The following is a 26,169-nucleotide window of genomic DNA, read 5'->3' as shown; positions in this document are numbered from 1 at the left end:
GGGGAGGGGAACATGCTGTTTCCTCCAGAGGTGATGAACCTATTTTCAATCATACTGCAGTAATATTTGGCATTTTTCTCTTAATAATCAATAAAAAGTGGATAACAAAAACAAAACTAACAACCTCCAACCTGGCTTTCAGTAACGTGCTGCAATAAATTCTTCTCTAGAACATATTATGAGTCTTTAAACTATTTTCATCAGAAAAACAAACAATATAACTCCTACCATAAAAGCGTGATAAATAATTTTTATTACAGCATGAGATACAAACTGTGATAGGTGTCACACTTCCATACATCCATATCCAAAAATGTTCAAGTACAGGACTTCCCACATTTTCTTGTTGTGGCCCACCAAGTCTACCCAAATTTTGTTCTTGAGGGTCAGCAGGCCCTCAGGAAAAGCAGAGAAGGCAAAGTAGATCTCTTCAGTAAAAGGAGGGATAGGCAGGAACTGTTATCCCTTGTTGTTGTTGTTATTACTGTTATTATTATCTTTTGTTATTGAAAATCACATTCTATCTGATGAATTTATGATGGATGCATATCACTGCTTAAAAATGATCCTTCCTTGTTTAAATTCAGTAGCTAGCTATGAAAAAGCTAGTTTCTAGTTACAGACTTCTCTGCAATTTTCTTAACATTACATTTCAGAGATGTAATCTGACTGAACAGGGAAAAAATTAAAAGGGCACAGTCCACTCATTAATTGGTACTAAAATTAGCCAGCATGCAAAATTTTCCATAGATTCCTTTTAGATCAGGGAAGTCACGTTTAGATATGTAGTTCAATTACACATTATTTATTTAACTATAAACAACTGAACTCACTCTCCATCATGCCTGGGTTCAGATGGGAGACCCCTTCCTCCCAGTTACCAACTGCCATTGGGAACCCGCAAGGAACCCCTTTATGTTTATACTGAGAGATCATAAAATTGTTGTTCTTGTTTTGAGCATATTTTAGTATACTTTGTATTTTAAATTGCTGTAAGCTACTTTGAGAGCCAATCTTTGGCTGACAAAATTAAAGAAAAAATACAACTTTTCTATACAATTTTCTTGAACACAAAAATCAAGTTAGTGTTGAAAACATACAAAAATCATTGTAGTTATAGTTTGAAAAATGTCAATCAGTGGTACAGAAAAATTATCCCCCAAATGAAAGCTAGTATTCAACAATTAATTATCACCTAGTTTGTAAACCAACTTACCTATGTACTTTATGAAAATACATCTCATCCCGTAATCAAGATAATCACAGTCACCTACGGAATAGTAGTTTTAATCGTGATCTCTCAGATGTGTTGATCTCTTTGCAGAGACACAATTAGGTTCACAACAGTAGGTCACTGCAACGCCACAGATTTCTTCAGTAAATAAGGGGCCTTAAATAATTCAATAATCCATGATCCTTCAGTTTTGCTGTCTATATATTTTTGGTAGTCCAGTCTTTAGCCAGAATCAGTGACTTTCAGCAATGCTGCTTTCTGTCTGCTCTGTCAAATTCATAATCACATACTAATTCTGAGCCCCTATGGAGTCCTTTTGCAATGAAGTAGCTCATGAATACTAATAACTTCAGAGCATGTAACACTCCTGGACCAGAGGAAAAGATAATCACATCTTTTTAATGAGGAACAAAATATTTCTAAAAATAAACTGTCCACTGCTATTCAAAGTGTGCCATCTTTAAATGTTACCTCAGATTGTCTACAATGGGTCCTTTTGTCAGCCACACAAAGCCCTCAGCTAAGAAAAATAATCAGCCTTATCTACAAACCAGCTATATAGGACTACTTTGATTTAACCAATTGAATGCTTCAGTGGGACTAGATGCTTATCTGTCCTTACCTGATGAGAGTAAACTGAACTGTGAATCCCAATAATTAGAGACTGAACCCCAATTATTAGAGATTTGAGGCCTACTTCAAACATGCAGGGGGATGAGGTGGTAATCAGGTGCATGAGCCCTGAGGTGGTAAAATGGACTGCACCGGACTGTAGTGGGGGTTCTGTCTTGTCAGTTCTAATATATTTGGGTATGCAACATTGAAATGCAGATGTCTAGTCAAGCTTCAATGGCATAATGAGGGTATGAACCTGGGTCTTCCAAATCCTAGTCAGGCACTCTGTTGGATGCCATCATACTTCACTAGGAATCACTGTAAATTCTGTTTCTGGCAAATCCTAGAGCAAACTGGCATCACTTCCAGGTTTCTCCCCAAAGGTATGTCATGCTGCTGCCTGACAGCCATTCCCTCCCTCCCACTGTTGGAGCAGTGGTGAGAAACAGGAGCTGATTAAAAAAAAAAAAAGACCATCAGGCCAATGGCATGATGTCACTTCCAGAAGTGACATCATTACTCTCTAGGAATCACTGAACATCTGCGGATATTTCAGTCCAGAGATAGAAGCTTGAACAGACAAAACACATCTTCTTGACAACCCGAGAAAAGCCCCAGAATTGAAAGGGGGGGGGGGAATCTAAAATTAAAAACAAATTGGGGATAACCTAAGGTTACCAACCTCCAGGTATTTGCTGGAGAACTACTGGAATTAAAAACTGATCTCCTGATGACAGATCAATTCCTCTGGAGAAAATGACTGGTTTAGAAGGTGTATATGGCATTATAGTTCCTCCCCAAACCCTGCTCTATTTAGGCTCCACCCCAAAAATCTCCAGGTATTTCTGAACCCGGAGCTGGCAACCCTAGGTTTAATCCCACCAATAATAGAAACTGTATCTGTAGCTTTAAGAAATGAATACCCTCAGCCTGGGGTGGAATTCTAGCAGGAGCTCCTTTGCATATTAGGCCACACACCCCTGATGTAGCCAATCCTCCAAAAGCTTACAAGGCTCTTTTTTTGTAAGCTCTTGGAGGACTGGCTACATCAGGGGTGTGTGGCCTAATATGCAAGGGACCTCCTGCTAGAAATCCATCACTGCTCTCAGTGGCCATTGCTAGGCAGCCACACAGTACTGCTGGCCTTCAAACCTTGGTTTCTGTCACAAAAAGTTGTGGGGAGGGGGCAGGGACAATTTCAGAGCTGTTTCAGCCTTTGAAGGGGAACTTATAAGCCAAGCCCAGTAGCAACCACTGGGTGACTTGCAACTTTTATGATTCATCCAGTCCTGCCTGCTTCCTAGTGTTAAATAGCGGCCACACCACAAAATCCAGTGTTATGAAGTGGTCAGAGTTTCACATTGGATCTGGGAGACCTAGGTTCAAATCACCACTCTATGATGGAAGTTCACTGGGTGACTTCTCGGCTGAACTTACTTCACAGGGTTGCTGTGAAAGTAAGGATAATGATGTAAGATGCTTTGGTCCCCATTGTACAGAAAGGCAAAGTATAAGAGAAATAATAAATATATATAAATATAGGAGATATATAAAGGGTAGATTGGTTGGTGAGTGGGAAAGCCCTTTCAGGGAGGGCAGGATATAAATTAGATAAAATAAAAATAACATATATAAAATAAAGAAAGAATGGAACAGGAAAAGGTGAAAATATGGAAGTAGCCAAATAGAGGGACAGTTGAAATGTTGTGATGTAGGGATTAGGGGTGCGCATTCTACTAAATCCAAGCTGAAAAATAGCCAAAAAATATCTTATCAGTATTTTTCAGACATTTGTTCAGGCAGATATGGACGGGAGCCAAATTTCAGTTACCTAAAATGGCCAAGCCTGAACGCCCCCCCGCCCCCCCCCCCCAAATATTCAGGATTTTTCAGTTCTGCCAGATACCGTAGTCAAGTTAAAAGGCATTTAAACGGATTGCAGTCCTTTTAAATGTCTTCCAGGTGAACTTGCTGCTTGGAGAAGACATTTAAAGGGAATGCAGGCCCTTTAAATGCTTTTGGAGTTCACTTGTGGCTTGGAGAAGGTGTTTAAAGAAACCACAATACCTTAAAACACTTTTGCCCTCCATTGAAATCAATTGAGAATGGTGGCACCTTCTTTGGGAGCCAATAGAATTGAACTCCTTGGTCCAATCTTTTTGAAACTTGGGGTGGGGATTGAGGAGAGGCAGCAGTAGCTATGCTGCCAATCTGGTGCCTCTAGCTAAAAAAAACAGCCCCCTGATACTCCCAAATCGATTCTCCATTATACCCTATGGAAACCACTGACTATAATGGCCCCATTGGGTATAATGGAGCTGAAAAAAATTGTGATTCCTGAATATTTACTGAATCCAAATACCACACCTGTAATGGGAAATACAGAATTTTTTTTTGTGAGTGAACCCCAAAAATACCATTTTTTTTTACATATCCTTAGTAGAGATAAAAGGGAAAATTAGGTGCTCCTGCAAGTCCTTGCAGGATCTCCACTGTGGTGATCTCCTGGTGGCTGGCACTGCACAAATGCGTCAGGGTTTACTGAGAAAGAGGTGGGCAGGGGGAAGGAAGGAGGGAAAGCTGAAAACAAGAGGATAGATAAAGGTAGGTTGGCGGGTAAGTAGGAAGGAGACAGGAAAATGGGAGAGGCTATGGGGACTTTCAGGGAAGGGAAAGTGTAAATAATAAGGAAGGGGAAAATATGCTACCTAGAAGTCCTTGCACATCTTCCCTTTGTCTTTTCTTCAGTCTTATTTCCAGAACATAGGAATGGAGAAATAAGAAGTCTGTCCCCATCAAAATATTCCTTTCTACACAACTATTTGTATCACCACAGCCCTTACTGGCATTGTATCTGAGAGCCATGACTCATTATCTGGCTTTTGTGGAATCATTTTCTTTCTGTTATAATAGCCAAACAGTGTTCATGAATTTACATATGAAGCTGCCTTCTACTGAATCAGACCCTCGGTCCATCAAAGTCAGTATTGTCTACTCAGACTGGCAGCGGCTCTCCAGGGTCTCAAGCTGAGGTTTTTCACACCTACCTGCCTGGACCCTTTTTAGTTGGAGATGCCGGGGATTGAACCTGGGACCTTCTGCTTACCAAGCAGATGCTCTACCACTGAGCCACCGTCCCTCCCCAAGGTAAGTAGTTAACTATTTGTGTTTAATTAACTAGTTGTGTTTACGCCTTCTTAGTCCCAGATAGTAACCTCGCCTTTGAAGTCACTTTCCCTCAACCTTTGTTGAAGTGGCAGGAATGTAAGGAGGGCTTTGCGTAGAAAGAGTTGCAAGTGGAGCAGATATGAAAATCTGGCATAGTTGGAACGTGGGGCTGAGAAAGACTGCCTCTATCTATGACACTGAGAATGTCTGCATTTTCACTTGTCACGAAGTGACTTTTTACAGTAAACTTTTGTTTCCCAACATGAGGGCAAATACTATTATGACATTACACAGATATTCTGGAACCTATTACAAGAGGTATGTTTTACCAAGAATACTATTTGTTGTACTGTTATAGAAGGAATCTGACAGATGCAAGAAGGTGAGAGGAAATTTTGGTCCCTTTGTAGCCTCACCAAAACAAACAAGCACTGGGATAGTACTGTCAGTGTGACGCAGTGTTTAGAAAGTCAGACCAAGATCTAGAGGTGATCCCAGTTTGGCCACCCCTGATCTAGGTGATCCAGGTTCAATTTTTAATTTTTTTTTAATGTAACTGGTTTTATTGATTCAAATGTATATATTTTATTTTTGTGTTGTACATCGCCCAGATCCTGATGCTAGCTGGGATGGGGTGATCTAACAACAACAACAACAACAGGGTGGTGATAGGGCAGGGTATAAATTGAAAATTAAATTAAAAATATAACAACAACAACAACAACATCTCTACTCCACCACAGAGCTTACTGGATGATCTTGGACCAGTCACACACTCTTAGCCTTTACTACCTCACAGAGTTGTTGTGAAGATAAAAAGGAGGATGTTATAATATAAATCACATGGCAGCTCCATGCTGTTTTAACAGATATTTGAAAATGTAATCCTCATATGTGTATGCTACTAAGAACTTTGTTCTAAATGACTGTATAAGGAAGATTACCTGCCATCTAATGAAAGCTGAACGCCTTGTCAAGTTCGTTAGCTGCTACAAATTAGGAAAATTATTATATCTGTATTTTAAAAGAATAAAATTTTAAATAGAAGTGGACAACTAAAACGATCCTCCATGTTGCTTTTAACTCATGAATATAAAATACGATTTCATTGTTGTCCCTTCTTTGCAAATAAATTAATGCACCTAACAAATGTTTTAAGACTCCAATGCAAACATCCCAATCAAATTTGTCAAACATCTCTTACAGAACAGTTTTAATTTAATTCAGGCTTAATTCTCAAAAAAGAAAATTAAATTTCTCGGCAATCAGCTCCAGCGAATGAGTGGCATTTAAGCTACATGTGAGACAGAAAAAAATCTTTGCAATATTTATAGGGAAGACTGCACAGTGCAGTTTCAAACCTATCAATATCTCAATGAGTCTAAATGCAAAGAGAAAAGTTGGTCATGAGCCATGGAAAAACCTGCAGCCTGCCAGGCACATACTTTAAAATACTCCCAGCTAATTAATCTTTTTATGTCAACATCAAACTAGATTACAACCACTGTAAATTTTCTCACTGACCTTAAACCAACGTGAAACTAAAAGTAGATCAACCTAAGTATTCCTTTGTTTGGTTCTAGTAAAGCAGAACTTAGGCAACACCAAAATGCCTAAGTATAAACCAGATTGAAGACAGATGCTTCATTCCTGAATTGTTTTACATCTTCACTTCTTCAGTATTCACACAGAATAAATTAAATCAACCATTCCCACTACTTTCAGCCACAGAGTCTTATATACAGATGCTCTGAGCAGCAAAATGGCAGTGAAGGGGGAGACTTACCAGTAGAAAGGAGGCCTAGGCCATATTGCTGGCATCGCACAAAAAATGGAGTAATCATGCTCAGACTCTTTCTCTCTCTCTTTCTCTCTCTCTTTCTCTCTCTCTCTCTCTCTCTCTTTCTCTCTCTCTTTCCTTCCTTTTTTCTTCCTTTTTATTTTTCTTTCTTCTTTCCTTTTTTATTTTTATTTTTCTTTCTTTCTTTCTTTCTTTCCCTTTCTTTTTCTTTCTCCTTCCTTCCTTCTTTTAGAAGTATCTGTACCTATAGCGAGGGAGTTTTTTTAAAAAGTGGGGTGGGGGGTGGAAACCGCTGCCTGGCGAATTGCACCATCCAAAGGCAGGGACATCTAAGTGAATTTGGATCTCCGGGTTCCACCAAGGCCTGTCGCTTTTCCCGCATTGTTTATTCCGAAGTTTGAGCGTTTATCTCAGACTCTTCTGGCGAGGAGATCCTGGGAAGTTCCAGCGACAGCAGGAGGAATTCGTTCCCGGGAACGAGGAATTCGTTCCCAGGAACGCCAAGCCTTTGAGACCGTCAGCTTGTAAGCGAAGCAAAGTGGCGGAAACTGTTCAGAGAGGCGCGCCTTTTTCCTTGAGGATCACAGCCCCCACCACGGCTGGAGAAGCTGGGCTAGTCTGTTTGCAGCTCCTCCAAGCAAAACAATACGCAGCCCCCAAGCGGGATTTTGGCGAAACCGGGATTTGATTGGTCCCGGGTTAGCCAACCCGTGAGGCGGGAATTTGGGGGCAGGGGCGGGACTTTCCCGGGTGGGCGGGACGATCTGGCCACCCTAAGAGGCAGAGAGAGAGAGAAATCTCTTCAGTTCAGTCTGAGGCAGTTTGAGAAAGAGCTGGTTGTTGGAAACAAGGCTCTGGCCTGTGTGACAGTCTGTCTGTGAGAAGGAGCTAACAAATGCTCTTTTTGGGAAGGCTCTCAGTTTGTGGCACAGAGTGTCACAAGGCAGAGCTAGTTCAAAGGCTCTAGTGAGGAGTTCTGATCCCAAGGCTAACAGGCAGACTCCAGTTGAGAGAAAGATTATAAACACACACTGAGAGGGACAAGGGTTCCTGTGTCTGTGTGGAATCCCAGGAGACAGACTGAGGTCCCAGCAGAGAAAGGGGACTTGGCACAAGGATTTGAGGTGTGAAGGGCCCTCAAGGGTGCTAAAGTTCAGGGTTATAGCTCTTGCTGAGGAGAGGATAACTAGTCTGCCAGGGAGAAAGGGTCTGAGGTGGGGAGTTCTGACACAGGTTCAGACAGTGGGGCTTGGGGCTGAACCAATCTTTCTTGCATCTTATGGTTGCCCACTCTGGGTTGGGCAAACCTTGGAGATCTGGGGGAAGAACATGGGGAGAGCCTGCCTTTGGGGGAGGAAAGGACCTTGGCAGGGGTTATAATACCCTAATATAAGCCCTTTCAGTCCACATTCAGATTCATTTTTCACTGGTAGGGTTGCCAGGTCTGACTCAATAAATATCTGGGGGCTTTGGGGGTGGAGCCAGAAGCAAGGGCGTAACAAGCATGATTGAACACTGAAGGGAGTTCCAGATGCTATGCTGAAAATTTGGTGCCTCTACCTAGCCCCGCCCCCCCCCCTGGAGCCCCAGGTCAATTCTGCTTAGCCCCAACCAGCACCAGGGCTTTTTCAGCCTGGTGGAACATGCTCCCACTTGAGATCAGGGCCCTGCAAGGGCTATTACAGTTCCACAGGGACTATAAGACAGAGCTGTTCCACCAGGCCTTTGGGTGAGGTAGCGGGTGTCAAACCATCTTGGCCTCCTTTGCCCATGGTACCTGCCCAGAGCCTTCCAGATATTGTCTATTACTTTTGAGGTACTGTTGTATATTAAAGTACCTACCATCATCTGATTGAAAACTGTTACACATCAGGCCATCTATTACATGTTAAAATGCTACAGGAGACGATGGAATGCTAGTGTTTTACTGCCATCTTATTTTAATTATTTAAAATTGTTAAATTGGTTTTACATTATCATTTTTGTTGTTATTTTATTATGTTGTGAGCCATCCTGAGCCCACTTGTGTGGTAGGGTGGGATATAAGTTTAATAAAAACAAACAAACAAATAATAAATGCAGGATGGAAACCAAAGCAAAACGAATAGATCTTTTCAGATGATGTAGTTTTGACAAAATATGTTGTACAATTCCAAATAGCTATGCATAGTCGAATATTGCTACCTGAAAAGTCATCCTACTTTTCCATTATTAGATCGGACAGGCAACATATGACACAGTGAAGGGCTTCCTGGTAGTTTTTGACCCCTAATCCAGAAAAACCCAGAATCAGGCTATTTTCTGCCTGCAATTTTTTGTATTTCCTGAAATGGTGGCAGGGAAGATAGGTCCCCCTTACAATCTGATCCCAGGGCAGGATTAGCAGAGCTCCCCATGCCTAATCCCACTACTCTGTGCAAAAATTTCCCTCCTACTGCTGCTCATATGTGGCTGTGAAAAAGCTTTGCATTCCTTTGGATCTGACATTAATAAACATGGAAATTTTCCCCAACATAATTTTCTGATACAATAAACACACTCTCATCATTTAGTGAAAACAATAATCCTGCCTTTTCTTAAATTATGGTACGGAATTAAAATAATTTTATGAGTGCACATTCATAATTCTGAATACCTGTGTACAAATGAAACAAAAAGATGAACTGAATGCACCAAATGAGGGCAAAACAACTAACTACTGTACCTCAGACAATTTCTTTCACTGGCCGTTTTTAGATTAGATAAAGTGGCTATACTGTTCTTTCCAAAATGGTTTCGAATATATCTTTTAATGGGCTAGTAGTGCTGCAGAGTTACAATTTTTTAAACTGCACAGAGGCCTTCCTTTCCTGCCATAGGAAAAGTTCTGCATAAATTATTGTTTCACTAGCTGACTTTTGGACCAGTAAGTGGTATATCTGAACCACATTTATAACAATGGACAACTAGAATTGTTTGCAAGCATTTGTACAACTACTAGGAATGAAATGATACCAACCATTATGGATGATGTGGTAACGGATAACTAATCACTCCATATGGACAGCAGCCCATATTCCTGCCTTTTGTGACATCAAACAGTTTTATTCTCCCTCTGAAATTCAGACGTGGGATATATTCAGTTGTTTAAAATCAGAAATGTAGAAAATAAATATTATATAGTGGTGCTCTTGTCTCTGACAATAACCAAGTGATGCATTAAAAAAGTTACGTAGGACATCACCTGGGCCCCCAGGCTACTCAGCTAAGAATGAACAGAATTCTGGCAGAAATGCACAAGGGAAGGAAGCTAACCTTTACCTCACATCAGCCACAGTATGCCTCCTCCTTTTCTTGTCTTCCATATTCATTTTTTTTCCATTGGACCCCATCTTGTCAGCTAATTCCCATGATATCTCTTTTTTTGCCTTCATTTTTGCAGATCTCTAAGGACTTTGACCTTTCCATAGTCAAAACATGCAGGCATGCAAAATTAAATGCAGACAACTCAAAATGAAAATAATATACTATAGGCACTAGACTCTATATTCACATAAATACACAAATGGAGTAAAAAAGCCCAACCCCAAAAAGCTTGTTTCTTCTGATAATCATTTGTCATGTTATAGTTTTAAGGGAAACAATGTTCCCTCTAAGCTGTGGAGTCTTGTGAGCAAAAATTCTAATTTGTGAGCTATTGGCATTAAAGTTGTGAGTTACTGCATGAATTAGTTTGCTCTGGGGCCATCCTTCCTGAGCTAAGACAAAAATGTGTGAGCTGGAGGCTAAAAAACTGTGAGCTAGCTCACACTAACTCAGCTTAGAGGGAACATTGTATGGAAACTAATATATTCTCATCACTGTGCACAATTATTCATTTTAACAACTGTTTAAATAAGAAACTGTCATTAAACTATGTAAACCCATATTATTTAAAGTGAAAGTGTTCAAAAGTCATTAAATTTGTCAGCAAGAATTTGTCAAAATTGTACATTGATATTGTTTTGCAAATTAACATGAAGCTAATTATCTCTTCCAATTCTTTTGTCTTGGATTGTTACAAGTGTAAGTCAGCTAATTAGATTGATGTAAAATACCTAACTGTAGCAATTTTTGAAAATACATAACATTACCACAATATAATAGATACGTTATAAAGTTTATACTGTGGTAAAGAAGCCTAGCCCTTTTTACTAAAGTGATAAATGTTTTTGAGTCAGCCATTCTATGGAAATAACATTGGTTTGGAGGATCCCAGTGTTTCTGTGCATGGAACAATTTTCACCCATGAAAAGTGACTTTCTCACCTCCTCCTTCATATGGCAACTCAAAATACCCTCCACTGCTGCTTCTGGTCCTCAGGAATTGAATTTTGGGGGCATTTTGGGCTGCAATGGAAGGGGGCAGGCAATGAAAGGGACACTCCACAGGTAGAAATCATTCTGTCTGTTGGATGCAACCCATTATCAAAACCTTGATTAAAATATGTAGATTAAGTGGGAAGAAACTGAGAAAGACAATTGTTCAACAACAATCCTGGGCTATGAGCTACAATCCATTTACTCCCTCAATAGTCTCACAGAAAACAATGAAGCATGAAACTGCTCAGGAGTAAGGCTACAGTTTGCTATTCACTAACAGCTTTACATTATCAGTGGGTGCTTTCACAGGGCAAGTGTTTGCAAGTGGATTCTGCTATTCTTTCACAGTGAAAATCCAGTTGCAAAGTGCATTATTTAGTGTGTGTGAACACACCCACTGTTACACCAAACAAGTTCTTATGATGGCAGGCATCAAGCCCAACATCATGATCAACTCTGCTGCAACATGTATGCAAGCAGGGGTGGATTGGGATGTCAGGGGATCAGCAGCCCAATAGTCCAATTCTATGAGCCCCGAAAGAAGGTGCCCCTATCCTTCATTATTTCCTATAGAGGGAAGGCATTTAAAAGGAACATGGTTCCTTTAGATGTGAGGGCCAGAACTTCCTTTGGAGTTCAATTGTGCTTGACACAACCTTGCTCCTGGCTCCACCCCCAAAATTCCCAGATATTTTTTTAAATTGGACTTGGCAACCCTATTCCATGTGGGCTTCTTTCAGTACGGGCTTTTTTCCATGTGAGCTTCTTTCCATGTAGGTTTATTTCCATGTGGGCATGTTTCCATGTGGGCTTTTTTTCCAGTGGGCATTCATGTTTGTGGGGTTTTTTCTTTGGGCTTCTTTCCTTTGGTTTTTTTTCCTAGAACCAATGCTACCACAGAAGCCCAGACCATTGTCACCTCTGAGGCACCTTCAAGGTGAAGCGTCTGCAGTTAGGGGTTAGTGTGGTCTGGGCATCTTCCAAAGCTTGATGGAAGGATTGCTGAAGGGAATTCCAGGGGTCATTCCCTATTTTGACAATGTGCTGATCTCTGGGGGCACTGCTGCAGAACTGTCTGAATGCCTGAGAGGTCCTCCATAGACTGCACAATGCTGGCCTGAAGGCACAGAGAGAAAAATGTCAATTCAGGGTTCCACAGGCTGAATTCCCAGGGTTTCTCATTGACACAGCTGGCATTCACCCAATGGCCACCCAAGTGAAGGCAATCCACAGCACACCTCCACCAAGGTTGAAGAAGGAATTCCACTAATTTCTAGGTCTGCTGGGATGTACCATTCTTCTACCATTCATTTCTACTGCACACTTGTTGAGCCTTTGCACAGGCTGCTGGAAACAAAGAATCCCTGAGTTTGGGGCCCATAAGAAAACAAGGCATTCACCACTTATCATCTAACAGCATGCTGACTCATTTTGACGAACTGAAACCACTTGTCCTTGCTTGTGACATGTCTTCATATGGAAAAGGTGCCATTTTGAGTCACTGAATGTCTGACGGGCAGGAAGCCTCCATTGCTTACTACTCTGTCTTCCACCGAGTGAAACTATGCTCAAATAGATAGAAAGGCACTCACAATCCTAGCTGGGGTCAAGAAATTTCATGACTATGTATATGGCAAACATTTTGACATTGTAACAGACCAGAAACTGCTACTGGGAATGTTTGCATCTGACTGCCAGACCCTGAAAATCCTGTTGCCACAGATGATGCACTCATCCGTGTTCCTAGCAGCCTACAACCATACCCTTTGCTACAGACCTGGCAAGGCTTTGGGCCATGCTGACACCCTCAGCTGCCTGCCTCTGCCTGGTGCAGCTGCTGATGCTTCTCCGACTCACTGCATTATGATGCTCAAGGATCTTCCTCAACCGCCTCTCCATGCCTCCAAAATGGCCACCCACATGGCCAAGGATTGCACCCTGTTGAGAGTTCTGAACTAGGTGTGGAGGGGGTGGCCATCAGGTTGTTTCGATGCTAAATTTCAGCCTTTCAGTTACTGCATGAGCTGTCAGTGCACAAGGGGTGCCTGCTCTGGGGGAACCGTGTTGTCATTCTGCCCAAGCTGAGACCGTGGGTACTCAAGGCCTTACACGTTGATCATCAGCTGCATGAAGGCTCTAGCCTGCAGCTATGCATGGTGGCCAGGATTGGACAAGGCCATTGAAGAGTGGGTCCAGTCTTGCAAGCCATGCCAGATGTCCCACCCCATGATGCTGCAAGCTCCAGTCCAATCATGGGAGACAACTTGCACACTATGCCCAAGACTCCACACTGACTTTGCAGGTCTGTTCCAGGGACAAGTATTTCTGTACGTGATAGACTCTTACTCCAAATGGCTGGAGGTCGTTCCAGTGTTGTTGATGACATCTGTCATTGTCATCCGTTCCTTGCATCAGCTGTTCACCATACATGTCTGTCAGATGCTATCATGTTAGACAATGGAGCACAATTCACATCAGCCAAATTCCAATGGTTCCTGGCCAGCAATGTGATCTGGCATATCACCACAGCACCATTCCATTCATCTACAAACAGACAGGCTGAGCGGATGGTGCAAATGATGAATATTCAGCTCCATTCTACTAGGAAGCCCAGAATTGCTAGCCTTTCCCTCTGGGGACACTCATTCATAAGTATCTATTTCCCTTTATAGGTTGCTTGAAGTTGAGGTTGCGACTCAAGAATACCAATTGGCAGCTACCTACATTTGTATGTCCCCCTCCCTGATTAGACTACTTTTTGCAGATCCTAGAAGAAATATTCCACCTGCCATTATTAACTCAGTTGCTAGCTAGTTATATTGAAGAACCCTGTTGGTCGAAGGCTTTAGGACATTACAATGTTGATCAGTGGTCTTCAGTCTTTCCAGACTCAACACCCAATTTTAAGTCCCAGAGAGCAGCATAAGACTCACTAACTTGCAAGCATGTGACAGGAAGTCATGTGACATACAGCCACATGATATCAGGGTCATTTTACAGGAAGAGGAGGTGTTCAAGTTATGATCTCATCAGAGTCAAGGCAGGGCTGATGATCCCATCAGAGTCAAGACAGCAGACCAAGAGAGTCAGGGATAGGAAACTAACACCAGGAAGTATAACATAATGAAAAATCAAACCAGCATGAGGACCTTCAGAGACCTGCTTCCCTGAAAAGCTGTCCCTTGCCTTTTTTCACCCTCATCTCACCTCCTCACATGACCAGGCTATCTGCCCAAATGTTCCATGCCTATGCCAGCAGTGCAGAACCCTCCTCTTCTTGAAAGATTAACTTTATCAGGGAGGGCAGCATACAGTGGAGGCTGGCCGTTCTGGGGAATAGAGAAGGCAAAGGAGAACTTTTTATAAGGAAGAGGGCCTCTTTGGGTTGGATCCAGTCCAGCACTTCCACAGGTGAAAAGTCTTCTACCCATGAAATGAGACTTTCTAAGATCCTTTTTTTTACAACAACCCCAAGTGCCCCTTAGAGGAAAGTGGAGCCAGCACTTTTATCAGGAATGTACAGTAAGGCACAAGGCATGGATTGAAGACCACTGAAATAGATAATTAAGTATGAATTTAAACAATGAAGTTTTGCTATAATTCATAACTATAATTTATCTATTTTATACTGCATCTCTAAATCCTAAGGGAAATTTGACACAGATCTGCCTTCACTGTAAACCACCACAATCAACATGGTATGCACCATTAGATAGATATCTTTTGAAAACATCTAAACTTAGTCATCTGGCCATCTTTTTGTCATATAAGGATGATATGCCACCTGACCCATGGAAGTGTTGGGAGAACAGTTTTGTGAAATCATCTAAACATATCAAAGGGATGTGTAGCATGTAACAGGTGATATCTGTTCCTGTTTCTGTTCATGTACAAATATGGCCCTGGTGTCCCGGGATTCCAAACAACTAAATATATTACTTCTGTTCAATGCTGACTTCGTAACCAGTGTTATTGTTATTATTAGGAAATAGTATGAATACCACCTAGATGCCACTTTCACATTAATCTAGCTTTGCAGAATCTACACTTCCCATTTCCATGACGCTGAGGTAATGTTGTGGGTATGTGGGTGGGATAAATTTTGGGTTTGGGTGCCAATGTGACAGGCGAGATCAGTTGAGTACCTGTTCATGGAAGAGTGGCTTAGGTACCACTTAATCTCAAAGAAATTTCAGAAAAGAGAAAATGCAGTGTCTTCTGAAGCAATATAAGGTTCTGTAACATCTATCTATCTATCTATCTATCTATCTATCTATCTATCTATCTATCTATCTATCTATCTATCTATCTATCTATCTATCTATCTATCTACCCACAAACATTATACTATTAACTGAATTTGCCTAGAGCTAATGCAGTCCCTGTCACCTACACTGTGATAAGAGGCTTAAAATTGTGGCACTATTTATGAAATATCTTCTAAAGACACAATTAAGATTGCATCTGTATCTTCTGTGTTTGTATCACAAAGTTGTCTAGACTGTGGACAGCCACATATAATACCTCTTTATGTATTTGCTAAAATTATTTTAATGCTATAGTTTTACAATTATCAGCTCCATGAAAGCCTGACTTAACCAAATATTTACAGCTTTTCTGGTTTAGTTTAGATTTGTTTATTGTATTGTTCCTAAGGACATCAGAATCCAAAGGATTTTTTTTTTTTTTGCAGCTGGGATTATCATTTGCTTATGTAATAGAAAAATATATACAGCTGCAACTGTCAAATTTCAGTCAAAGAAGAATTGACTATATTGCAAACTCACCTGATTCTGCCCCTAGGGCGCTCAGATTGCTCTGACATAAAGCTTGTGCTGCTGAGGCGTGAGGCACTGCTGGTACGGGAAATGGCTGACACATCACTGACATCACTATCTGATGATTTGGCAGAGACGTTATCACAACTTCTGTACTGATCTGTTTGTATGTTATACTAAAGATTAAAAGAGAAAGTGTGAGTTCTCTTGACAAAATGTAAAATAATAGATTCAGCAAATTACAAAAAACAGTTGTGACATTGATAACTTCAGAGAATTCCTATAACTTTTTGTTTGTTTGTAGAAACTCAATACTGAATAGGCACTCTCATGCACCCTTGCCATTTCCATGAATATTCAGAAGTCAAAAGTAATACATTTTGTAAATTTTTCAGTTCTAAATACTTCCATATGAACAAAGAACATGTATGCCAGTCCTACATACTCAAAAAAGTAGACTGGGTCAGTAGCATTTATGCTAAGCAATACCACTGGATGGTTTTTCTGTTCTTGCTGCAGCATTAATACCAGTATATACAGAACTTTCATGACGGACATTAATTGAAGGCATACAATTAAGCAAGATCAAGTGATGATGAAATCTGTGTTATGTTTGTACTCTTAAATTACTTCCAGAATCTTCTGCAAGTGACAGCTGTGTAGAATTAGCAAGCCTGATGTCCATCATCTAATAGTATGGGATAGTTACTAGACCAAACAAGTTTGCAGAATTAAGTCACACAGCAACTGCTATGCAAAACCAATGACAGTAACTATAATTTGTAGTTCTAGTAGATATTTCTTCAAAGACATTTCCTAATTTCTGCCTGCCTCAACTCCTGTTTGGTGCTATCTCTGTTGGAAATATCCATCTTGAAGCACCTTCAATCTGAAGTGTTTCTATTACTCCCTCTATTAATTGCAGAGTTATCAGTTTGTCTCAAGCATTAAGTGGGAGAGGTAATGTATTTAGGTGAAGTAAATGGATGATGTTTCTTCATCCTATATGCTAAACTCAGAACCATACTATAGTTCAATAATTATACTTCCTGTAGCCTACATGAATACTTCCTTTATACTATAACTGTTACAAGACAGTAATAAGAGCACGCCAATATGACCCTTTTTCATTACAAAATCCAGTTGATCCTTGAATGCTAGTCAAAATTTGGCCTATGTACAGTGATACTACAATTTATAATGTTAATTTTCAGCAGGGTTATGAAGTGAGTTTAATATTCTAATTCATCTTTAGGAAAACCTGTTTTACAGATTAGACAACTTCCTTTCTAAAACTAATAAATCATCCATAGGTTTCATTCACTTTCTGCTTTTGTTTGAGGCCAACTCCCTCTCTGGCATTATTATAATGATCGAACAGTTTCTGTTAGGTCTTTTATGTGTGAGCTAAATCTGGGCGAAGAATAACACTGGATTTACCACAGTAAACAAACATCCAGAATGCCAGGGTACTTCTCAGTCTCTGAAAAACTCAAGTGCTTATGGAAAAGGGAAGGATGGATATAAAAATTAAGGAGGGCTATTGGTAATAATGTGGCTATCTCAATGCAAAAAAAAAAAAAAACAGACAAAAGATCAGTGATAATTTTAAATGCCATATGTCACATAGATCTGCGATAATTTGAAATGCAATTTAACTGTAAAATTATGATCAGACTAAAATATTTCTGGTGAAATTTGGGCAACTTAATAAACAGTGCTCAAATGTTCCAGCTATCTCCTTAAAAATGTATACTGCCATTTTTAGATGCTATTGGGTGACAACAGAGACCCTAAGCACCTATGTAGATGAAATATATTTGTGATTCCAAACGTCACAAAGTGGCTGTGGATGTTTGTTGAGAACAATGAGGTTTTGAAGAGCATTGCTTCCCCTCCCCACCCCCCATCTTAAGAAGTTCAGCTGGTCCTTGCTGAGTGCTGGCTTGAATAAAGCCTGCTGCTATGCCACTGTGGTTGCCAGGTCCCCCGGCCACTGGCAGGGAATGGGGGTATATGTCTGCCAGATCCAGGTTGGGAAGCTCCTGGAGATTTGATGATGGAGCCTGGCCATAGATTCTACCCTCCAAAGCATCCATTTGCTGCAGAGGAACTGATCTCTGTAGTCTGTAGATGAACTGTAATTCTGGGGGTTATACAGGTCCCATGAGGAGGCTACGGGTCCCTAGGTGCACACTGCAAATGGGTAAGAACAGCAGCCCATACCCAAGCTTTGAGTGCCGTGGCTCCCAACTGGTGGAATGGCCTGCTTGACCAGGTAAGAAAGGTTCCCACATGTCTATCATTTCACAGAATGTGTAAAACAGAACTATTCAGGAGGGCGAAGATAGCTCAGGGTGGTGGATTCTCCCAATTTGACTGCGGTTTGGCAGCCCAAGCAGGAAGGGCACTTGTTAGCTTTCCATTTAATTGCCTGTGAATTTTTAAAGCAATTCTAACCTGCATTGTTTACTGAACGTATTATAATTCCTGTAATTATGCAATACACCATACTGTTTTTTTAAAGTTTTAGTGCATTGTTCATTTTATGCATTATCCTGTAAAAGTGTGAATCTGCAAGGACTTGTGGTAGACATCTCATTTTCCCCTCCCCAACTATTTCCACTTTCACTTTTCTGAAAGCTCCCACAGACTCTCTCAAAGCAGCCATTTTCTCCAAAGGAACTGATCTCTGTCATCTGGAGAACAGTTGTAATTCTGGGTAATCTCCATCCACCCCCAAACTGGCCATTGCCAACCCTAGTTCCCTTGGAAGAAATGGCTCCTTTGGAGGGTAGAGTCTACGGTATTGTACCCCTCTGAGAGCCCTGCTCTCCTCAAACTTCACTCTACCCAGGCTACTGCCCCATCTGTAAAAATTTCTTAATCTCCTTCTCACCCAACACCCAACCTACCGTCTAACTGCCCCACGCCATCAGCCTCTACTTTTGAAAACTATGGCCCAGTTGTGTGGTGCCACTCTTTGGGACAGCCCACTTTCATGGGTAGGGAACACACAAGGACTTGTGGAGGGCACTTCACTTCCCCCTGTATCTCCCTCCCCACACTGTTTTGATAACTCTCATATACTTTCTGCTTTCTCCACCTCATTATCTCCACAACCATTTACCAACCTACTTTCTATTTGCCTCCCATCTTCTGCTATATTTATTATTTATTCATTTGTACACCACCTTTCTCCACAATGGAGAACAAAGCAGCTCACATTATTTTCCTCTCCTATTTATTTGCACAACAACCCTGTAAAATAGGTTAGGCTGAAAATATGTGACTAATCCATAATCACCCAGTGAGCTTCCATAACAAGATGGGGATTCTAATCTGGGTCTCCTAGATCCTACTCTGAAGCTCTAACCACTACACTACATTACCTTTCATAGGATGATTGCTGTTGAACAGTAACAAGCAGCCAAGCCTAATCGAGTCATGCAAGTCAGATAGTATCAAGTTACCCAGAGTTTGGTTTAGGCTTGCCAGTCTCCAGGTCTGAGCAGGGGATCCCCAGGTTTTGCAGGCTCCTTTCTGTCACCGGCCAGCAGGCTGGCAGGGGGAAGCCCTGCCCCAACAGCCATGATGTGCCTTTAGATCTCAGATAGGTTCAGAAGTTTGCAAAGTGTGTTTTGGAAAGTGTGTATGTGCCTTTAAATCAAAGTGAGACTGAAGCTGCAGGGGGAGAATAGGAAGAGTCATGTGTTTGTGCATGTGTGAGAGCGAATGAGCGAGTGAGAGACAGAGCAAGTGAGTGAGAAAGGAAGCAAGAGATCCCGATCCCTCTGTTAGTTCTGCATTCCTTTCAGAAGCTGTTTATGTAGTGAAAGGGATAGTAAACCTGAGTATGGAATAGAAGAAAACTCACCCCTTAGACCTCTCTCTCATTAAGTTGGTTGAAATACAGCAGGTTGTTATATTCAGGAACTCCAGCGAGTAAAGTTATCTATAACATAACCCCATGGAGTTTACAGAAGTGTGGGCCTGCAAACTGTTTGTTTTGGCTGTTCTGTGTGTGTATGCACGCTTTCATTTTAGTGGAAGCACAGCTGGTGTGGAACTATTTGAATGCAAGAAAAGAGGAGGAGGAAATGAAGACTGTATTCAGGAGAACTGCACTGCTGTGTTTTTTAATTTAATTTAATTTATTATGGGAAAGTCTCCCAGCTCCACCCCCAAAGTGTCATGGCTCCACTCCCGAAATCCCCAGATATTTAAGAAGATGATATTGGATATATATCCTGCCCTATACTCCTAATCTCAGAGTCTCAGAGTGGTCACAATCTCCTTTACCTCCCCCCCCCCCCCCCACAACAGACACCCTGTGAGGAAGGTGGGGCTGAGAGAGCTCTTGCAGCAGCTACCCTTTCAAGGACAACTCCAGGTTGATAGGGTTACCAACCTCCAGATGGGACATAGATATATCTCAGAATTGCAACTGAACTCCAGACAACAAAGATCTATCACCCTGTATAAAATGGGTGCTGTTGAGGGTGGACTCAATGGCATTACCGGTATATCCAGCTGAGATTTCTCCCCCACCCCCAAACCCTGCTCTCCTCAGATTCCACCACAAAATCTTGAGGAATTTCCCAATGTGGAACTGGGAATCCTAGCCAGCCCAGCCCCAATGAGTCCTCCCTTAAAGACCACAATAGTCCTAGAATATTGTGGTTGCCTGACATCAGGCACTAAGCTTAAAGCTACAGGTGTTCCTTTTATCATTAGGTTTGTAGAAAGATCTGTCTTGCCCGTTTGCAGCTCCAGTCACCAAATTTAAATGTCCTCAAATTTAGCTGACTTGGCTATTAGTATATAGATGATTTTACATTGTTTTTTAAACTCTCTATTGCACATTGAGTGTCTGTGAGAAAGGTGGATGAGAAAAGAAGAAATGAAGTAATTAAACTAAATTGTTGTAGTTATTATTATTATTATTATTATTATTGGACAAGATAGTCTCTATACATGATTAAAATTGGAGAAAATACATGTACTTACATTTCCCATAATTCATTGATTCTTTTTGTTGGGTAAAAAAAGAACAGTTATCTGAGCCTAGCAGTTAGCCCCAGATCCCAATTATACATTTCTCTCTTTTAATGTGAGAAAAAGCTAAAAATCAATAGTCTGCAGAGCTCCAGTAACAGTAATTGAAAAGAAACCTCCCATAAAGGAAGGTCAGGGCTTTAACTCTTTGCCAATTTATTGGTTTCTTCTGCTGGTTTCTTCATGCTGTTTTTCTAGGGTTGCCAAGTCCAATTCAAGAAATATCTGGGGACTTCGGGGGCAGAACCAGGAGACTTTGGGGGTGGAGCCAGGAGACATTGGGGTGGAGTCAAGAGCAAGGGTGTGACAAGCATAATTGAACTCCAAGGGAGTTCTGGCCATCACATTTAAAGGGACAGAACACCTTTTTAAATGCCTTTCTTCCACAGGAAATAATGAAGGATAGGGGCACCATCTTTTGGGGCTCATAGAATTGGACCCCCTGGTCCAATTGTTTTGAAACTTGGGGGGTATTTTGGGGAGAGGCACTTGATGCTATACTAAAAATTTGGTGCCTCTACCTCAAAAATAGTCCCCCTAGAGCCCCCAATACCCTCAGATCAATTCCCCATTATTCCCTATGGGAATCGTTCTCCACAGGGAATAATAGAGTAGACATTTCCCTCCCCCCAATGCTTTCTAAAGTGGGGGGAGGGCCTCCAAACCAGGGAATCCCCTGCCCCCTCTCCCTCTCTCTCATACACAAATACTTACTGGTTCTTGTTCCTGCAGAACTTTACTTGCTCTGAAAACTGAAAGCAAAAGAAAGGGAGGGGCTATTCTCCTACGAAACTGTTAATGACCCTTTCCCACAAAGCCCTTGTTTCCTGCTTCTTGCTCAGCCTTAAAGGCACACAGACCTGTTTGCAGGTTTCTAAACCTGCAGGAGCTCTAAAACTTCATGGTGACTGTGCAGGCGAGGCTTCCCCCACCGGCCAGCTGGCTGGGGGGCGGGGGGAAGCCTGTAAAAACAGCAGATCCCCTGCTGGGACCTGGGGATTGGGAAGCCTATGTTTTTCATAAGACAATAAACTTTTGTTAGTCTTTCATAAGACAATAAACTTTTGTTGGTCTTAAAGGTGCAAGTGGACTCAAATTTTGTTCAAACAGCATATAATTGGGGGTGAAAATGAGCTCATTCGTCTTCATTTTAATACTGGTACATGCTGGCTTCTCCCAGCCTAAACTACTTGAATGACTTTATCCTGGTTTTTCTTTGTTTTGTAGTTTTGAGAAAGTACACTCTAGGCTTTGTCAATCTGGGGCCACATATATATCAGACTGAGGGGTTTATCTGATCCACATAAATACATAACTTTGATTCACACAGAACTTGAACGTTCTGTTGGTGACTTAATAGTATAACCCTATGGAGAGGTACTCCTGCACAACGTAATTGGTTAGGTCTGCACCTTAAAGAGCCTACTTTGCTGATCTCTGACTGACTTTTTAGCTCCTTATTTTTTAAAAAATGCATTTTAGAATTATTACCAAGCTTCATATTTCAAAGATGAATGGATGTATTCTGTATCACAACAGCATTATTAGTAATTTGTGGTAACATTTTTTTTTTGCTTTTCTGAATTTATTCAGTGTTTCCACTAATACCGAACTTGAGGGACACACACAGATCTCTTTGTGAGCAATATGCAGTATAACAATGCCTCATTAACTTGAAGGTAAGGTCACTGACTGTTCTCTGCACAGTCACTGTGTTGATTTAATTTACTTGCAAACATGATAAAGGTTTATTGTTCAATTGTTCAAATAAAAATGAATAGTGATGTCTGAAATAGGGTTGCCAAGTCTCTACCTCAAAAATAGCTGCAAATGCTTTTAATTATGCTGCCCTCTCTCCTGCCTGCATTTTCTGGACACTGTTAGCTTATAACATGGAAACAAAAATTATTCATTCCACAAGCATTAGTGCTAACTGGGAAAATTATTGCTTAAGTTAGGAATGGTTTTTGCCTTCTTACTGTAAATAAAAGTCATCAAGTATGTAAAGGCTGGTGATAGGGAAATAACGGTTAACATAATAATAAACCTTTGTGGATCTCTAGGATGTCTTGTTGGGACACTTCCCAGTGTCCCAACAAATCTGGAACACAAAAGTCTCCTTCCAGTTCTCTAGGTTTGTTCATATTTCTGTAGCCTTAAAAATCACCTCTGGGGAACATTTTTAGCTTTGTCATTGTTAGGATCCATGACTTGGACAAAAACTAGACAAACTAAAAGCAAATTCTGCAGAGTTTCATTTTACATTCAGAAATGAAGGAGAAACTCTCATTAAAATTATGTTGAACTTTATGGATTATGTCAACACCTAATATGAATTAAGTAATTACAAACTTCAGTGACATCACTAAAAATGAACCTAAAGTATAAGAAATTTTATTTTTGTCTATGTCTTCCTCCAATCTAACCAGACAATGAGGACAGATTTTAAATATGATACCTCCTTTTTCATTCCATTCATTCCATTTCATTCAAAGGGATGCAGCAAGTCTTTATACATATGGCAGGCTCAGTGCAGGATTAAGAATGAGGCAACTCCATGCCTTGCCATACAGTGTCTTTGGCTCTCATAGATGGGGCTACATAGCTAAAACAGAATAACTGTGAACTATTTCACTCCTTGCACAAATCCATACAACCAGGAATTACACAGTGAGTGAAACAGCTAGCAGCCAGAATTGGGGTGGGGACATTCACTGACAATATTGCCAACAACAAACTGACATCACTTCTGGATCATGCTGGAAGTGATGCCACCATGTCAAGTGATACTCTAGCATTTGCCCCACCTCTATGGTTTAACTATATAATTTTGGGTGAAAACTAGAGTGCTACCCCAACATGATGAAATCACTTCTGGCATGAAGTGATGTTAGTGTGTTCATTTCTTAAAGCTACAGATGGTAATTCTATTATTTTATGGTTTTTTAACCCACCCAATATATTTTTTTAAGACTGAGTAGACTGAGACTAAATCCTGCGAAGACAGAGGTCCTTTGCTTGGGTCGTCGGGGACCGGGGGGGGGGGAATCCCCCTGCCAGTTTTTGACGGTGCGCCGCTGATGGCGGCGGACAGGGTCAAGAGCCTGGGGGTACTATTGGAGCGTTCTTTAAAGATGGAGGCTCAGATAGCAGCCACTGCCAAGTCCGCGTTTTTTCATCTTAGGCGGGCAAGGTAGTTGGCCCCCTTCCTGGAGCGCGACGACCTAGCAACAGTGGTCCATGCTACGGTCACCTCGAGGTTGGACTACTGCAATGCCCTCTACATGGGGCTGCTCCTGTGCCGAACTCGGAAATTGCAGCTGGTGCAGAATGCCACGGCCCAGCTGTTATTGGGTCTCCCAAAATGGGGACACATTCGGCTGGGTCTTCGGACCCTGCACTGGCTTCCAGTGATGTACCGAGTTCGGTACATGGTGCTGGTCATTACCTTTAAAGCCCTATATGGCCTGAGACCTGCTTACCTGAAGGACCGTCTCTCCCCACATGTTCCCCAGAGAGTACTGAGATCGGGAACCCAAAATCTTCTCGCATCCCTGGGCCAAAAGAAGCCCGCTTAAAATCCACTAGAGACAGGGCCCCTTCATGGTGGAATCAGCTGCCGGAGGAGGTGAGGGCCCTGTGGGACCTTCTTCAGTTCCGCTGGGCCTGTAAGACGACCCTCTTCCGGCTAGCTTACACCTAGCTGAGATGAGAAACTAAATGTAGCTTTGCCAGACTCCTGTTATATATATTTTTGGAATGTTTAATGGTTTTAAGGTTTTAACAGTTTTAAATGTTTTAATTGTTTATATATTCAAATACTTGTTTAACTTTATGTTTGTCTAATTGTTGGGAGCCGCCCTGAGCCACTTGTGGGAAGGGCGGGATACAAATCATAAATAAATAAATAAATTAAAATAAAAATTAAGATTTCAGATTTTTCTGCAAACATTTTTTCCTCAGGTTTGTAGAATGACCTATCTTGTTTGTTCATGGCTCTAGTCTCTGGATTAGCTATTTAGGTGGTCCCGTGTTGAAAATTAGATATACAGATGATCATAGATGAATTCCAGAAAGCTTTTGATAAAGATGACTGAATTGGCCGAATTGGTCAATCGGCCATTGCTTGTGCATGCTTTTTCAATGGAAGTCACCATTCAGTGATAGCCCCCATGTTGCATCTGCTTTTAAAGAAACCATTTTTGGACTCAAAAGTCCTGGCCAACTACCACCCACCCAATATCAAACCTTCCATTACTGGGTAAGGTAGATGAGAGAGTGGCGGCCAAGCAGCTGCAGGCTTTCCTGGATGATGCCTACATCCTGGACCCCTTGCAGTCTGGCTTCTGCCTTGGCTATGAGACCAAAATGACTTTGGTTACCCTTACAGACAACCTCTGCTGGATTGAGGCAGCTGGACTTAGGTGGGTTTGTGCTGCTGTTGCATCTTGATATGACAGCAGCATTTGACATGGTTGACCACAATCTTTTGAACCAACACTTTGCCAATAGGGGGATGTGAGGAACTGCCCCTCAGTGGCTCTCCTCCCACAACTTGGCTACAGTGATCTGTGCAATGGTCACTTCCAGATTAAACTATTGCAACTTGTTCTATGTGCAACTCGTTCTATCTAGAAGCTTCAGCTAGTGCAAAATGCAGCAGTGCACCTATTCTCTGTGTCTCCTGTGATTGCACAGGCTGTTGATAAAGTTCTGGATCTATTTCAGTCTGTTAGTTCTAACCTTTAAGGCCCTGAGCAACCAGGGACCAATATACCTGCAGGACCTTAAGTACCCTGATTGACATCTTATGATCTGATTGACATCTGTTGGTAATCCCCAACCCAAAAGTTGTCCATCTAACCCTGATCTGGTGGTATCAGCTCCCCATAGAGATCAGAGCCCTGAGGGACTTGTTACAGTTCTGCAGGGCCTATAAAATGGACCTGTTCTGCCACCTTTTAGTTGAGAACCTTTCCGTGAAGTGAAGACTGAGTAGCTACCTAGGATATTGCTGACGGGATTTGAGGTTCTAAAAAGAAAGCCTTCAACCTTGACAAAGGAGACATTGAAACACGAAGTAAACCAGGACAAGCATTGTTATGACTTATAAGCTTCATTATTCATGAGGTTCATCTCTGAGACTGAATTGTTTTGCTGGAAATATGTTATTTC

General features: G+C 41.4%; 1 protein-coding gene across 35 annotated transcripts in view; it reads right to left on the bottom strand.

The window, feature by feature from the left end:
- The window catches only part of RIMS1 (regulating synaptic membrane exocytosis 1), a 479,645-nt gene that overhangs the window by 53,739 nt on the left and 399,737 nt on the right, over window positions 1-26,169 (bottom strand). For 23 of the 35 annotated variants that reach the window (XM_060235941.1, XM_060235653.1, XM_060235663.1 and 20 more), the window contains one exon: window positions 15,946-16,112. The exons of 10 other annotated variants lie outside the window; for them this stretch is intronic. In XM_060235941.1, coding sequence (XP_060091924.1) covers window positions 15,946-16,112 — 167 coding nt within the window. Of the gene's footprint in view, window positions 1-1,216; window positions 1,255-10,118; window positions 10,258-15,945; window positions 16,113-26,169 lie in introns of those variants that run through there. 2 more of the 35 variants (XM_060235922.1, XM_060235931.1) reach the window with 2 other exon arrangements.

The sequence above is a fragment of the Heteronotia binoei genome, chromosome 1 (assembly GCF_032191835.1).
Source record: "Heteronotia binoei isolate CCM8104 ecotype False Entrance Well chromosome 1, APGP_CSIRO_Hbin_v1, whole genome shotgun sequence".
Taxonomy (NCBI): Eukaryota; Metazoa; Chordata; class Lepidosauria; order Squamata; family Gekkonidae; genus Heteronotia; species Heteronotia binoei.
Note: the sequence above shows the minus strand (reverse complement) of the source record. Positions and strands in the feature narration are given on the sequence as shown.